We start from the raw sequence: 17,329 nt of genomic DNA, 5'->3' as shown, positions 1-17,329 counted from the left end.
CATGAAGCGAGTTCCTGAGCAATTGCACACATAATTGGCTATTCTACAGAAAAGTATGTTCAGTGCACACCAGTGAAATTTATAACTGTGCTTGTCAGAAATATTCAGCTGCTACAATTTAAACTGCATTTTTAGGACCATGCATAATCACACCCTCAGAAAAAACAACAAAAAATTGTTTGTGGCCAATATTATATGTGAAAGCTTAGCTTTTCTTGTAGCTATGCTGCATGTACGTTAATTTAAACTATTACTTTTCCTATTTGTATGTTCGCACCACTTAACAGTCACATTGGTGTTGGCTGACTAAGTCACATGCCCTATACTGTGAATATGTGCTGTCATTGGCTGGCGAGATCATGTGAGATGATCTTATGATTGGCTGACAGAAGTGCGTCTCAATGTCGATTTCAGTTTTTTAAAAGCTACCATGTTGTATTTGGTGGAGTTCCTGTTGCTGTATTGGGTAGTATTTCTGTTTATAATTTCATAATGTGAAAAAATGCAATGTAAATGTTGCCGCACATAAAAGGTCGTTCCAAAAGTGTTGTCTTTCGCTGTGTTTCGTTTCCAAAAGTGCCGGGAACTAAAAACCTCTATCATTCAAAGGATTAATAAGTTTTACAGTTCTGAGGGAACGTATGTACTGCCAGCAGGGATATAGTGTATTTTCACGTGGGAAGAAGTGTATTTTTAACCGGGAAATCCAGGAATATTTTTTTTCTTAGCCATATATACAACCTGTACCTATGTTTCATTTGTATTACATGATTTCTTTTTTCAACTATTGTTAGCTACCAATTTTGGCTTGCCTATTTCAGCTAATAATAGTTCAGTTTTATGTCACTGGTTATTTAATATGTGTAACATAATGAGTAAATGATGTAGTTTTATATAAATATGCATGAGTCAGGGGGGAAATGTCCTAGAACTTAACTTCGACTAGTGATAAACAAACCGCAATACAGTGGAATTTTGATCCTACGTTACCTGATTTTACAATTTTCGTTATTCTGTGCCACAAATTCAAAGCCGTGTTAAAAATCCGTTTAATCAGTGATAAAAAATACCCAATTTTACATTTCCTCCCAGTAAGGTGTACTTTGTTTTTGTGTTCTTAGTCAGTTTCTTCGTTGACTTCATCCCATTTTCTTCCTATTGACATTTGATGTGACAACAAGTTATAAGTGGCACAAAAGACAGATCGTTCATGCTGGGGGTGGTGGTGAAGTTAAGGGAATATTTTAGGCTATTGCAGAGAGGGAAGACTTGAGAGAGGAAATGCTGAAATAATCCACGATCGGTGTTGCCAACACGACTTGCAACATTTAGCTTCACTGTGCTATGAAGATACAACTACTGCCAGGTTGTGGCAGCAATGGAAAAACAGGATGTTGATGCGAAGTGTTCTGGACCAAGCCAGTGTGTGACAAAGGGGCCCGCCTGCCACCTTTTCTTGTGCCACTTGTAACTCAGTCTCATCTTTTTTACATGTATTTCCTATGCACTGTATTTGACAACAATTTACTGCAGTGGGAGAATAAAAATCAAAAATTGACGATTATGTAAAGTGCATCTTGTAAATCTTGTGATCAGCCATCTGATGATGAACTTGTCAGTTTGAAACTGGTTACGGTGCTATTTACTTATATAAATAGCATTATTAATAGTGGCTGGTTGCTGTCTTCTTCTTTTTAGAATCAACCTACATTAATTGTACACAGCCACGGTCTCACCAAGTCAATTTTAGACAAAATAGCAAAAACCTGCTCTGTATACTCTACAGCAAGTGACAAGTTTGAAGCGCAAATGTGTGCGTTTGCAATACTGCAGAACGCTCTAGTTTGACCTCTCAGCACAATGAACAAGGAAAAGTTTACAAGCAATACACTAGAAGTCACCGAGCTCGTGTCGACAGTGTATGGTGCACTACCATTGGCTGCAGAAGGAAAATGCACATCCCAACATATTAAATTCCAACATCTTTCAGTGTGCTTCACAGTTTTTGGCTTAATTCATCATGTTCTTTTTTTCTGGGTGAGCACAAAGGAAAGATCTCTTGAAAACACCTGTTTTGATGTATAATTTGTCATAGTAGCATGTTTGAAAATAGCGTATCAGATACCAGTTTCAGTTTTTTAATGAATTTTTACTTGCTGTTACACACGTGATTTTTTTAAGAACTGATGAAATTCATTACCACAAATTATTGTATAAACATTGTATTGTACATTCAATTTCCTTCACTTGTACAGATTTTATACCATGTATTGGAGAGGATAATGATTTTTAATCATATATAGGAAGGCAATGGCAAACCACCTCCGCTAGGACCTTGCCTAGTACAGCGGTGCGGATCTCCCGCACTGTCCCCTACACTCTGTCAAGGAGTATGGGACTTCATCATCATCATATAGCAGTTACAAATGTTTTTGCTCATGTCTGGGGGTTTTAATGTTTTCCTCAATTCTACATTTTCCTCAATTTTGCATTTTGTAAGGTGGCTGCACCAAGGGCTTTCACTGTAGATGGATGGCCAGGTATCAGCCAGTTGCACACGGTGCAATTGAATACTGCAAATGGAGATATTCATGATACATAATATATGCCTATTATGAGAACAGTAACTGAAATAAAAGTGTTGAAAACTAGGGTTTTGACATTTCTCACAGAGTCTGAAAATCAATATTTTTTTAAACTGTAACACTGTTGTTACTGGGTGCAGAAAAAAGTGTAGTAATCAGATTTGGAAAGAATTTTGCGCTCTTTTAAAAAGGAAGTAGACCTCAAAGTGTTAGGAGCACAAGAAACTGAGATTTTTCAAGAAACTGAAAAAAACACAATTTTCAAAGTTTACACAATTTTGTTGATAAAACTTGCTTTTCCAATCTTTCCAACTATATGAACGAGTTGAGAAAATAAAATCTTCAAACCCCCCCCCCCCTCCCCCTCTCCATGCAAGGTAAACCTACTTTAACTGGAGTACAAGAATGAACTAAAGTGACACACAGTATTGAGATCAACACTATCCCGTATGCTTGTGGAAACATTTGAGACTGAATGCTTGGAAGTACTGTTTATATGAAGATCACAGAAAGCAACCAGTGTTGGATATTGGATCAAGCACCGAACTCTAGCCATTGCTGAGTGTCTGCTGAGTAGCACTAATCACATAGTTCAATGTAGTGTTCCACAGGTATTCACTGTATGGTGTAAATTACATTGTGTGTATGTTCAAAGAAGTTGTAGTAATTAATAAAGAGTTGCTGAAGTTCCACGAAGCTTGAAGAACTGCAATTTAAATGCAGTTTGAATTTGCTCTGTCTACAAAACATTCAACCCAACTTGCTTGTGGATAGGCACACCAAATACGAGGGTCGCTCTAAAATAAGTACACAACATTTTTTCAAAAGTCCAACTTCTGTTCTACATATTTGCTGTGGTCATAAGGTCATTCTTCACACTTGCACTGAAATGTAATTCAACCTGTCTCCACAAGCCACATTGTTGTAGCACTTTGACGGGAAGACTGCTGCACTCAGTGTTCATCTGAAGAAACATGCAGTCATAAGAGTTCCTGCGGTGAGAGGAGGAGACAGTGACAGACATTCACAAGAGACTGAAGAGGGTAAAGGGGATGATGGCGTTAGTCACTGGGCAAACAGATTATCTTGTGCAAATGACAGATCAAGCCCTGCACATACTCCTGAAAAATTTGCAGGAACTTGCCAACCAGAGCTTTGCTAACGCACACATAACAGTGAAACAGCTTTCAGTCTGAGTGGGAGTAGGAGCAGCAAGGGCAAGCCGAGTATTGAACCAGTTGAAGTAGAAAAAGGTTTGCACCAGGGAGATTGAGGGTATGTTTATGGAAAACAAAGCATGGATGGACAGCAATGAAGCACTGACCGTACAGCCTTGATTTGGCGTTGTGCAATTACTACCTCTTTGGTAAACCGAAGGAATCCCTTCACAGAGATTTGAAAATGGTGTCTTCTTTGTGAAGGCTGGTAAACTGTGGCTCAAAAGTGCTGGTCATGATGTCTACTGTTCAGATATATAGGCCTTCATTACACATTAGGGACATTGGTTATGTGGAAAAATGTCATTTTGTTTCTTAAGAATGTGTCTACGTGTTGTAAAAATAACAAAGGTATGGGGAAAAAAAAACCAAGAACATGCATTTCTGTGGAGTTACATTGCGAATGAACAGGAAGAGGTTCTCAGGAAATTCCTGATCAGTGGAGTGGGGGGATGGGGTTCTTCTGGCTGCAGCCTTTCTCTGTCTTGTAGTGAAATGTTAAACCAACTTAACTTGTTGCAGCAGAAGTAGTCACAAATTCACAAGATCTCTTATTGAGAGATACTGTTTATTGTAGCTACATAATATGCAACATTGAAATAACACTTCCTGTAGTTATGATACATTCATGGCCATATGTAACACAGTTAACATCCTTGGCACATGATCTCGTAAAAATAAAGATCCTTACACATGATTATTAAAACTTTTATAATTTTGTTTGTTTCTCTAGAGTGCTGAAAAAGCCAAGAGATTGATGCCATAGTTGCTAAAGAAAGCGTTGTAGTTATATTAGTACTAATGCAATAGGATCCTTATGATTATTTAAAATTTTGCAGGACGTGTATCAGTAGACAAGAGGGGCAAGGAGAAGGACAGTCCGAAGAAGATTGCCTGATAGCCACTAAAATTTGTATCTAATTTCTGTTTAGTTTGTGGAAGAATCAAAGATACTATAGATTAGTCATTGACTTATTAGTAAACACTGCTGTTTTCAGTTCACAAATATTGTATATTCATATTCCAAATGAGATAATACTGATAAAACTAAATCACCAACCACATAGTTAACGAATTATTGCAACTCTAGTATGGCAACAGTTCACCATTTGTAAGGAATAGTAAGTTCACTGCACAAGTCCTAAATGGCAGCACAGTATAAGCAACTGGAAAGTGCGCCAAATACAAATAAGAGAGTACAGCACTGTTTGCGAATATATAGGAACAAGACAAAATTTTTTCAATTGATTATTACAACACTCCCACTTCAGTTAACACCACACATCCACTGTCTTTTGTTTCTAAGACCTTCAATATCTACAAGAGAAAGCAGCTGTCTTACTTTATTGAAGCTGCATACAGTGAGAAGCATGGTGAGAATATCTGCTTGCTGATCTGCAGAGCTGACATGTTGCAGGTGAAGATACCCAAGTTGAATTTTTCTCATACAAATGATACTTCACATCTGTGTATTTTGTTTTGCTGATCAGTATTCTTGATTAAAGGGATGGCACTTTGACGATCAGTATCCAAGGCGTTAGTTATTTCTTCTAGCCTCATAATGTTTTGCAAAGTTTGCTGGATCCAGATGATTTATTTTACAGTTTGATTGGAAGCTAGATATTCTGCTTCTGTTGTTGGCAAGGCTACACTTCCTGTCTCCAAGCTGTTGTGGCCTCATCAAGTTTGAGAACAAAACCTATGGTTGATTTTTCAGTGAGGCCATCTCCTGCTTAGTCTGGGTTGTTGTTGTTGTTGTTGTGGTCTTAAGTCCTGAGACTAGTTTGATGCAGCTCTCCATGCTAATCTATACTGTGCAAGCTTCTTCATCTCCCAGTACCTACTGCAACCTACATCCTTCTGAATCTGCTTAGTGTATTCACGTCTTGGTCTCCCTCTACGATTTTTACCCTCCACGCTGCCCTCCAGTACTAAATTTGTGATCCCTTGATGCCTCAGGACATGTCCTACCAACTGATCCCTTCTTCTAGTCAAGTTGTGCCACAAACTTCTCCCCAATTCTATTCAATACCTCCTCATTAGTTACATGATCTACCCACCTAATCTTCAACATTCTTCTGTAGCACCACATTTCGAAAGCTTCTATTCTCTTCTTGTCCAAACTAGTTATTGTCCATGTTTCACTTCCATACATGGCTACACTCCATACAAATACTTTCAGAAAGGACTTCCTCACACTTAAATCTATACTCGATGTTAACTAATTTCTCTTCTTCAGAAACGCTTTCCTTGCCATTGACAGTCTACATTTTATATCCTCTCTACTTCGACCATCATCAGTTATTTTGCTCCCCAAATAGCAAAACTCCTTTACTACTTTAAGTGTCTCATTTCGTAATCTAATTCCCTTAATTCGACTACATTCCATTATCCTCGTTTTGCTTTTGTTGATGTTCATCTTATATCCTCCTTTCAAGACACTGTCCATCTCGTTCAACAGCTCTTCCAAGTCCTTTGCTGTCTCTGACGGAATTACAATGTCATCGGCAAACCTCAACGTTTTTATTTCTTCTCCATGGACTTTAATACCTACTCCGAATTTTTCTTTTGTTTCCTTTACTGCTTGCTCAATACACAGATTGAATAACATCAGGGACAGGCTACAACCCTGTCTCACTCCCTTCCCAACCACTGCTTCCCTTTCATGTCCCTCGACACTTATAACTGCCATCTGGTTTCTGTACAAATTGTAAATAGCTGTTCGCTCCCTGTATTTTACCACTGCCACCTTCAGAATTTGAAAGAGAGTATTCCAGTCAACATTGTCAAAAGCTTTCTTTAAGTCTACAAATGCTAGAAACGTAGGTTTGCCTTTGCTTAATCTATTTTCTAAGATAAGTTGTAGGGTCAGTATTGCCTCATGTGTTCCAACATTTCTACGGAATCCAAACTGATCTTCCCCGAGGTCGGCTTCTACCAGTTTTTCCATTCGTCTGTAAAGAATTCGTGTTAGTATTTTGCAGCCGTGACTTATTAAACTGATAGTTCGGTAATTTTCACATCTGTCAACACCTGCTTTCTTTGGGATTGGAATTATTATATTCTTCTTGAAGTCTGAGGGTATTTCGCCTGTCTCATACATCTTGCTCACCAGATGGTAGAGTTTTGTCAGGACTGGCTCTCCCAAGGCCGTCAGTAGTTCGAATGGAATGTTGTCTACTCCCGGGGCCTTGTTTCGACTCAGGTCTTTCAGTGCTCTGTCAAACTCTTCACGCAACATTGTATCTCCCATTTCATCTTCATCTACATCCTCTTCCATTTCCATAATATTGTCCTCAAGTACATCACCCTTGCATAGACCCTCTATATACTCCTTCCATCTTTCTGCTTTCCCCTCTTTGCTTAGCACTGGGTTTCCATCTGAGCTCTTGATATTCATACAAGTGGCTCTCTTTTCTCCAAATGTCTCTTTAATTGTCCTGTAGGCAGTATCTATCTTGCCCCTAGTGAGATAAGCCTCTACATCCTTACATTTGTCCTCTAGCCATGCCTGCTTAGCCATTTTGCACTTCCTGTTGATCTCATTTCTGAGACGTTTGTATTCCTTTTTGCCTGCTTCATTTACTGCATTTTTATATTTTCTCCTTTCATCAATTAAATTCAATATTTCTTCTGTTACCCAAGGATTTCTAATAGCCCTCATCTTTTTACCTACTTGATCCTCTGCTGCCTTCACTACTGCATCCCTCAGAGCTACCCATTCGTCTTCTACTGTATTTCTTTCCCCCATTCCTGTCAATTGTTCTCTTATGCTCTCCATGAAACTCTGTACAACCTCTGGTTTAGTCAGTTTATCCAGGTCCCATCTCCTTAAATTCCCACCTTTTTGCAATTTCTTCAGTTTTAATCTGCAGTTCATAACCAATAGATTGTGGTCGGAGTCCACATCTGCCCCTGGAAATGTCCTACAATTTAAAACCTGGTTCCTAAATCTCTGTCTTACCATTATATAATCTATCTGATACCTTTTAGTATCTCCAGGATTCTTCCATGTATACAACCTTCTTTTATGATTCTTGAACGAAGAGTTAGCTATGATCAAGTTATGCTCTGTGCAAAATTCTAACAGACGGCTTCCTCTTTCATTTCTTAGCCCCAATCCATATTCACCTACTACGTTTCCTTCTCTCCCTTTTCCTACTGTCAAATTCCAGTCACCCATGACTATTAAATTTTCGTCTCCCTTCACTACCTGAATAATTTCTTTTTTATCTCATTATACATTTGTTCAATTTCTTCGTCATCTGCAGAGCTAGTTGGCATATAAACTTGTACTACTGTAGTAGGCATGGGCTTCGTGTCTATCTTTGCTACTATAATACGTTCACTATGCTGTTTGTAGTAGCTTACCCGTGCTCCTATTTATTTATTCATTATTAAACCTACTCCTGCATTACCCCTATTTGATTTTGTATTTATAACCCTGTATTCACCTGACCAGAAGTCTTGTTCCTCCTGCCACCGAACTTTACTAATTCCCACTATATCTAACTTTAACCTATCCATTTCCCTTTTTAAATTTTCTAACCTACCTGCCCGAATAAGGGATCTGACATTCCACGCTCCGATCCGTAGAATGCCAGTTTTCTTTCTCCTGATAACGACGTCCTCTTGAGTAGTCCCCACCCGGAGATCCGAATGGGGGACTATTTTACCTCCGGAATATTTTACCCAAGAGGACGCCATCATCATTGAACCATACAGTAAAGCTGCATGCCCTCGGGAAAAATTACGGCTGTAGTTTCCCCTTGCTTTCAGCCGTTCACAGTACCAAAACAGCAAGGCCGTTTTGGTTAATGTTACAAGGCCAGATCAGTCAATCATCCAGACTGTTGCCCCTGCAACTACAAAGCCTGATGCCCCTCTTCAGGAACCACACGTTTGTCTGGCCTCTCAACAGATACCCCTCCGTTGTGTTTGCACCTACGGTACGGCTATCTGTATCGTTGAGGCACACAAACCTCCCCACCAACGGGAAGGTCGATGGTTCATGGGGAGAGGTTAGCCTGAGTGAGTCACTTAAAACAGGCAAACGAGTGTCCTCACTTCTTGGATAATATAAGCCAGAAGAGATTGCTTCCTATGGTGTTTTTAAGATTTTCTTCACAGCATTCAAGTGCATCTTTTCTGATTTTTTGAGGTGATGACTAGGATTGTGTATTGCAAAAGTGATTTCAGGTCTAGTTGCCACTGGTTGATAGAGCTAGCTTCCAGTAGATTGATGGTATAGAGCATTGAGACCCAGCTCAGAGTACACTTGTCCATGATAAGCAGGTAGTGCCACAACATTGCTGTTCTCCGTGTTGTACTGTTTCAGCACACCTTCTGATATGCCTCTTGATTGAAGAAGGTAGAGCCACCTTGAAACTGCTCTGTTTGCAAATCTAGATAATGACTAGCGCTGCTCTTAGTTATAGCAGATTCATGCTCCAAATTATTGAACAACATATTAATTACTTCTCTAGATTCTTGATACAACCAGACCATCATCAGTATGAATAGCTAGGATGGTCAAGAGTTTACCCTTGTCATTTACAAAAATGCATGGCTCTGCCTTGTTTCTATTAGGCCAAATTTATTTAGCTCACTGGTGAATACTTGAGTCCATAATCTAGATGCTTGTTTGACTCAATAAATACTATTCTTCAGCTTTTATACCCTCTTGGTACCATCCTCAAAGCCCTTTGCTCGGTATCAGTTTCACCATGTAACGATGAAGTTTTAACATTCGACTGCCTGATGTTGAAGGCCTTGGGTGCCGTGATAGATAAGCTTTTCTTTTGCAGTCAAATCTTGCCACTGGATTGTAGATTTCATTGTGGTCTGTTCCACACCTCTGTCAATATCCGCTAGCAACGAGTCGAGCTTTAAATCTATCCTCAGTTCTATCTGTTTCTTTCTTCACTTTGCATCCAACCTGTTGTCGAGTATTTCTTTGTTTTCTGGGGTTTCAGTCGGGATGCAAATTTCATCAAGAATAAGTACATATATTACTTCTTGCACGGCCTGCTTCCATTTTTCTCATTTGTCACTATCTATTGCATCTTAGTGTGAGACAGGTTGATAACAGTGCGTCAGACACACAGAGATTAGAGTAATGGTTTCTTTCAGATTTCTGCTCTATGTTGTAAGCTTCCTCCTATTTGAGTCGCTGATTCTGTGGAGACTTCATTGACGTCTGTTTTGTAACATTGTTTTCAGAGTAAAGTTTGTCTTCAGGTGATTTCATTGCCTCATCTTCTGTCTGATTCAGGGTCTCCTCTTGAGTAGGCTTTTCATCCTCAATGGTGTTAGATATTAGGATTTTTTCATCACCTTTCTCGACAGTTTTCTCAGATTGACAACCCACGTATAATTTGCCCATCAAAACATCACGCTGTATTGTATTTGAACTTTATGAGGAAACCAGATACAATATCCTTTTACGTCTGTATCATATCCAGCTAAGAGATCTTTTTCAGCTTTTGAATCCCATTTTTCCCATCTCAACCATCTCTCCAAATATCCTGAGTCTGGCCACATCATAGTCCAGTCCAATCCAATCCATAACTTGTAAGATGTTTTTCCGTCACCACTTCTTGACAAGTTCTATTCAAAATATAAGCTACCTTGTTTATGGCTTCAGCCTATAATCATATTGGCAGCCTGCCTGCTTGTGTAGAGCATTGTCCTTTCTGTCTCCACCAAAGTTCTGCCCTTGTTCAGCTGCACTATTCTATTGGGGACTGTAGGCTACTGAGTTTTGATGCATTATCCCATGGTTCTGTCTTATTTTGTGTGCCTCTTGATTAATCAATTGTAGTCCATTGTCAGTTCCGATCATTCCATGCTCAACGTGCATATAACTGGTTTTTATGAAATATTCAAGGTGTATGGCCACTTCTTACTTGTTTTTTAAAGCTACTTAATTTGGCAGTGGAAATAGTCACTTTTAACTTAAGAAATTACCAAGAACAACCAATTTGGACCACTTTTTTTTTTTAAATCACTGTGAATCAACTCATCTGTTTTTGCTGCCTTTGAATCACTTTTTTAGAAAGATAACTTGTTAATTTTTCCCACTATTTATTCTCGCATAAGCTTTTATCTGTCTAAATTTTTTTGTTGGTTCTTCAAAACTGGGGAAAGTTTTGGTGTGCAGGTCTTTTGTGCCAGGTTTTAAATCTATCTTAGTAGCCATATTTGTATGAATAATGTCGTTTTCACTCAATGAAATCTTAAACTTCATGCTACACAACTTTTCTTCACAAACTCCCTATGCAACATTTTCTCCTGTGAAGAGTCTGCATATTGTCTTACCAGATTTAAATGCTATTCCCTTGTTAAGAGCTGCCTCAAGTGAGAATAAACTGAACTGAATCCCTGGCACATAGAAAACATTTTACAGATTTTTCTCACTTCATCTTTCTCCATCAAGGGCTACAATGTTTGTCACCTTTTCCTTGTGATGGAATGAAGCTACCATCACCATTACTAATGGAGACTTCACTCTCAAGTGGACTGCAACTTCTAAACTTAAGTTAGATTACATTTGTGATCAGTAGCACCAGAATCTAAAAACCACACAAATTCATCTACATGATTGCCTGCTACTGACGAGAGAATTTTCTTATTAGGGTATCCCCTCTCGATTTACTCTGATTTTGACCTTCATCCTTTGACATAGGGTTTCTGTAGTCTTTTGCTTAATGACCAGGCTTTATTACATTTGGAGCAAACACTTATTTATTCATTTGCCATATGGCCAGGTTTATTACATTTAAAGCATTTAGCTGGTTTCCTCGAATTTTTATCTTCAGGATGAGGGTTATTGTTGTTTACCTGCCAGAAACACTTCCCTCTTCATATATTTCTGGGGATTTACAAATTTTTCTTCTTTGAACAATCTTGAGATCAAATTCTATAGTGTTTGTTGACCAGTATGTGTTGATTCCCTCACTGTCAGAAAATCGTTGGAACTCAGTGGTAAGTCATTAACAATTTTGTGATCACTGTAGAGTTAAAAATATTTTCTCCTTGATTCCTCCAAGTTTTCTAACTGTGAAATATATGTAGCCATGTCACTTGCAATATACTTTTTATGGTTCTGTACCTGTCTGTAAAAACGGAACCCTCATAGGATTGCTCCGCGGTCTGTCTGTCTGTTTTTTTGTCTGTCTGTCTGAGAATCCTTTTTCTCAGGATGGGTAGACTGTCATGTTCAAATTATGTCACATATTATGGTCTGTGGTTCCTTGGAAGTGTAAAAAGTTTTAAACTTGTAAGTCACTACAGTTAAAAGACACATCCATTAATGCTTGAAAACTCACTCATCATACATAACCTATAAGGTGCTTCCCGTTGACCTAGAATCATGAAATTTAGCAAGAAGCAATGTTTCACAGCACAAGTAAAGGACAAAAACCCGAAAATTGGTTATTTGTAGACCTGTAACATGAAAAAATATTTTTTTCTTTGCTATTTATCTGTCTGTCTGTTAAGACACTTTTTTCTCTGGAACAGTATCATGTATCAATTTCACATTTATCTCACATACTAAGGTCTATGGTCCCTGACAGCATAAAAATTGTGAGCTTCTAAGCCAATGCAATCGGAAGATATGGCCATTTAAATCACATATTTTGATACTCAAAAACTCATCAAAACTTACACAGTACTACCTGTTTACCTATAGTTCCGAAATTTGGCAAGGAGCAAGACACAAGGTTTCACCGCACAAGTAAAGGGAAAAATTCGAAAATGGTTAATTTTTAGTTATATCACCTGAAAAAAATATTTTTTATCTTTTTTATCTGTCTTTTAAGACCCCTTTTTCTTAGGAACAGGGTGATGTGTCAAGTTGAAATTTATGTCATGTTTTAATCACTGCAGTCCCTGGGTAGTGTAAAAAATTTAAGCTTCTAAGTCAAGGCAATCAAAATATTTGGTCATTTATTTCATATATCTTGATACTCATAAATCCGCTCATGAAAACCTACAGAGCACTTCGCGTTGACCTACAATCTTCAAATTTGGCAAGAAGCAAGATTTCACAGTAGAAGTAAAGCAAAACTTTTAAATTGTAATTATATCACATGGTAAATGTTTTTTGCCATTTGAACATATGTAGCACCATCTGTCAAAAACATAATAGGTGAATGTAACTGCATGCAAATATAAAATGTAAGTTTTAGTCATGTTTTTTAAGTAAATAAAAATGTTTTATTAACTCTTCTCTCTCTACAGACATAAACTAAAGTCCCCTGCTAGCTTCTTTTTGTATGTCCGGGCTAGTCTGAGGAACTACTGTAGAGATTTTGATAACTCTTGGAATTCCCTGGACAAATATCTTGCCATTGCCAGTATCAATATTGGTACCAGGGAAAAATCATTGAGATTCTCTATTTCCAGAACAAAACACACACACACACACACACTTGTCAATTTTTCATTTTACCATTGCTGCTTAGGATAGGGTAATGTATGCTTGTTTTTCTGTTCATAAAGTAGTTTGGTCAACATGATAGCTGAAGATTCACAATTTTTAGTGTGTAGCAGTGGCTTCTCCTCAATAGACCTGCTGATAATCATATGCCTGTACTACTGCAGTGTTCATGTTGTCGTTATGCATTGGTATAGTTCTTTGGCCTGTTACAGTATCCCGAGCTCCCTGGTACTTAAGGTTATATGTTTTCAACACCTTTGAAATTTGTAATTCTTCATATTGTACCTGGTATTCCATTTTATTTACATCACGTAAAACTTGTCACCCAGTGATTACTAGACATGAAGTGTTATTGCTAAATGGGTTCAAAACATGTCATGTAATACATGCAGACACATACACATAACAAGAAGAAAAGGCTTTTTTTATCAGTTAGTTCAATGTGTAAGACTCAGGTGGCATCTTGGTATATGCAGTTGCAAAATGAACTAAATACACATGTGGAAGTGTAACACAGTTTACAAATACAGGAGAAACAAACAAAACAAAACATGTTCAGTTGTTTATTACAATAGGAATAAAAGGGGACAAGTTGTAAGAAGTGCTACGAAAATTAGAACAAACAGTGGAAGAGAACTTTCAGTCAACAGAAGACCTCACGTGTTCTACAAATGTGACATGTGAGCAGTTTTATATTTTGATTGATCTTTAAAAGAAACCGTGTTCATTTAAAATATTTAATTATGAGTAAAATCTTGTATCTGTTTGGTATGATGTCTATACTGTTAAATGTAAAATTTGCTGATATTTTAAGATGAAACCTGTCATTGTTTCTGACCCTGGTCACACAGAGGGCAGTTATTGAGACTATTAAAATTAGTTGTGAAGCAGTTGCTATAGCTTTTAGGAGAGTGAAAACAAAATTTATATCATTCTTGTAAAGTGTCAAGTATGTGGGGTTGTCATCCTCATGGCATCCAAAATGTTTTACAGCATGATGAAAAAGTGATCATTGGTAATAAATGAAATGTGCTTTAATTTTGTTCTTAATGTTGTGGCGTAACAAGCTAGTTACGCCACACTGAGAAGGGAGCTGAAAGGCACGCGTACACACACGCCGACTGGCGTCAAAAGTCTGGAACAGGATACGTTATGACTGCTATCAAGAAAATACGTAGCTTTGGAATATACTTAACTTTATTCTTTGTTGGTTTACAACGTTCTTCTTAAGACATTTATACGATAACTCTCAAACTAGGTAAGGCTAATGACGCCTTGCTAGGTCGTAGCCATGGCCTTAGCAGAAGGCTATTCTAACTGTCTCTCGGCAAATGAGAGGAAGGCTTTGTCCGTATTGTCGCTAGCAATGTCGTCCGTACAACTGGGGCGAGTGCTCTATCGTATCTTGAGACCTGCCTTGTGGTGGCGCTCGGTCTGCGATCACACAGTGGCGACACGCGGGTCCGACATGTACTAAATGGACCGCGGCCGATTTAAGCTACCACCTAGCAAGTGTGGTGTCTGGCGGTGACACCACACTTAATTCACAACTCAAAGGTGAACAGGCTCATTTCAGGTTGGCTTTTACACATTTCTTTTGTGGTGTTGTGAACTTAAGGTTTGTTTCCTTGTGTAGCACCTCATATTGTATATACAAACACGTTTGATACATTTTAATTTTGGTTAGACTTGTGGGCAAGTGACTAAAAACAGTAGACTCTTTTGGAGGACAAGCCCAATTCAAAGTTATCTTCCCTCCAGGCATCCTGATTTAGTTTTACAGTAATTTCTCAAATTACCTAATGCAAATTCTAGATTAATTACCTTGGTAAGCCCACAGTAGATTTGTTTCTCTACCCTTCTCCATCAGTGCAAGTGCTCAGTGTCTAATTAACCTTTATTTTGCAGTAACAGATCATTCTGCAGACATGATATTGTTAGAAAGTTTGTGTTATATTTCACAAGCACCTTATGCATTTCCTGTAGGAATTGTGGATTTGTTTATCAGTTACTGCTGATTTTTATGAAGAAAGAAGAGCAGTAGCGAGAATCTATGTCATTCTAAATTACAGTCTTTGACTGGTGACATTTGATGTGTAAGTTATCCATGTGTTCTTGCATGATGCATGGTGCGTCACATTGTCCTTGTACTAAGTGTTGTTGTGGACATTTAAAACTTCACATAAGTGTACATAAAATTACATTGATTTGTCTCCCAATGATTAGATCAAATAACATATTCAAGTCAGTCCATTCTGATTATGATTTGTGTGGTCTCGGCACATCGTTTCAAGCAAATTCTAGGACAGCTTCGTCGAGAAAACGTAAGCTGGTAAATCTACTGTCCTTGCCCTACCTGTGCAACTGTCTGTCTATGATGTCACAATATTAATGTGATGTTAAACTGCAGTGTTCCATTCTCTACATTTTAGAACAAGGATGTGAATCATTTTGTGACCCCACCAAGTTACAGCTGGTTGACAGGGAACGAAAGTGGCACAAGCCAACAAACTTAAGTGATACGTTTGAAGTTTCTCTCTGCAGGAGGCTGAAATTTGAAAATATCAATTACGTATTGATACATTTGTTGATTTTAAGACATAATTATGCCATTTTATTTTTAATTGTTATTTGTAACAGAGATCCTGTTGTCAGAGGTCAGCCATCTGTTATATGCACTTTTGAAAGATAACATACTTCCATAGTTTAAGGATAGTAGAAAGATAGCTCACTCATGTGTGGCAGTCAATTTCAGAAAAAAATATTTCTTTCAAACATAATAAATTCTGTTTCAGTACTTCACTATGTTTGAGTAATGAGTGGTCTGAGTAAAATAAATTCTTGTTACATTTATACTTTTCCCATAGTACATTATTATTTGCTCGGTAGACTTGGTGCTGCACTTTTTATGGGAAGTTATTATTCATGTTGTAGCAACTGCAACAAGCAGCAGTCCAAGTACAAGTGCAGGGCCAAGCAGTGCAAACAACATGCCTCCTGCCACAGAGAGTGTTGTGGAGACTTCACGATGGCCGTACCATGCAGATGAGCTGCTTACTTTCATTGACAATGAGGAACTACCTGTACATTTGGTGGATTTGCTTGAAACCACTCACTCTGATCTCTTTTATAATGGATGTATTATTGCTGAAATTCGAGATTACCGGCATGCAGTGCCTGGGCCAAATTTTGTGTGCAACACTCATCATGTGCTGCTTCGCCCTTCGAATCAGGTAAGAGCATAACGAGCTTCCTTAACTGTTTTCTTCCAGACTTGGTTAACTCTATGGCTTGTGGGATGAAGTGAAAGGCGGTATATATTTTCCTGAGTATTTGGGTTTCCACTTCATAACTAATCTCATCATGATGAAATACCTTTTTTGCTATTAATGGTCCTAAAGTTTAAGAAAATGTGTGTGTATTAGCATGGGAACAAGCATTCCTCGAGTGATCCTGCATGTTGTGCTATTTTATTCCTCAATCTTTATTTAAAGTTTGATTATGATTGCTATTTTTAGTTTATTTTTGTATTTATTCTGTAAATGGCAGAAACCACCTATTAAAATCCTTAAAAGATTGACATCCACAGTTGATACAGTTACAGGAAGAAACATGTAAACACATTAATTTGCAACCTCATTAAAACCATTCTGCTGCTCATTAGGGAAAATAATGTACAGTGGTCTTGGTTTCAGAAGTTTTTCAGTTGTCATTGGCAGACCAATTGTTTCCATCATTCCCTAAATGTTCAAAACTATGAGAAAAATCTGTTAAATTGTTCATGAACTTTGGATCAAAATTTGCTTCCATTTATTATGATTAAGATTATCCATAGGTACCTTAAATCACTTGAGCCCAGTGCCAGGATAGCTCTTTCAACAAAGTCATGACTGGGTCTTTCCCGGTCTTGTCCAACTGAACTAGTTTTCCACATATGTTGACGTTGACCCCACATTTATGCCAAGCCTTCCATGCTGTCTTCTTTCTCCCTGTCTGTCTGTATGTCTGTCTTTTAAATATACAGCCCCTTTGCCAGTTACTAGAACTTGTGTTCATAAATCTTGTAGATATGCTAGCTTTGG

The 17,329-nt window shown here is 38.0% G+C and overlaps 1 protein-coding gene across 2 annotated transcripts in view; it reads left to right on the top strand.

Moving 5' to 3' along the window:
- Positions 1-17,329, top strand: part of LOC124805206 (putative mediator of RNA polymerase II transcription subunit 26) — a 289,089-nt gene that overhangs the window by 11,642 nt on the left and 260,118 nt on the right. For both annotated transcript variants that reach the window (XM_047265702.1, XM_047265703.1), the window contains one exon: positions 16,182-16,480. In XM_047265702.1, the coding sequence (XP_047121658.1) occupies positions 16,182-16,480 (299 nt within the window). The remainder of the gene's footprint in view (positions 1-16,181; positions 16,481-17,329) is intronic.

This window comes from Schistocerca piceifrons, chromosome 7, assembly GCF_021461385.2.
Source record: "Schistocerca piceifrons isolate TAMUIC-IGC-003096 chromosome 7, iqSchPice1.1, whole genome shotgun sequence".
Taxonomy (NCBI): Eukaryota; Metazoa; Arthropoda; class Insecta; order Orthoptera; family Acrididae; genus Schistocerca; species Schistocerca piceifrons.
The sequence above is the reverse complement of the archived record's forward strand: the minus strand, read 5'-3'. Positions and strand labels throughout refer to the sequence as shown.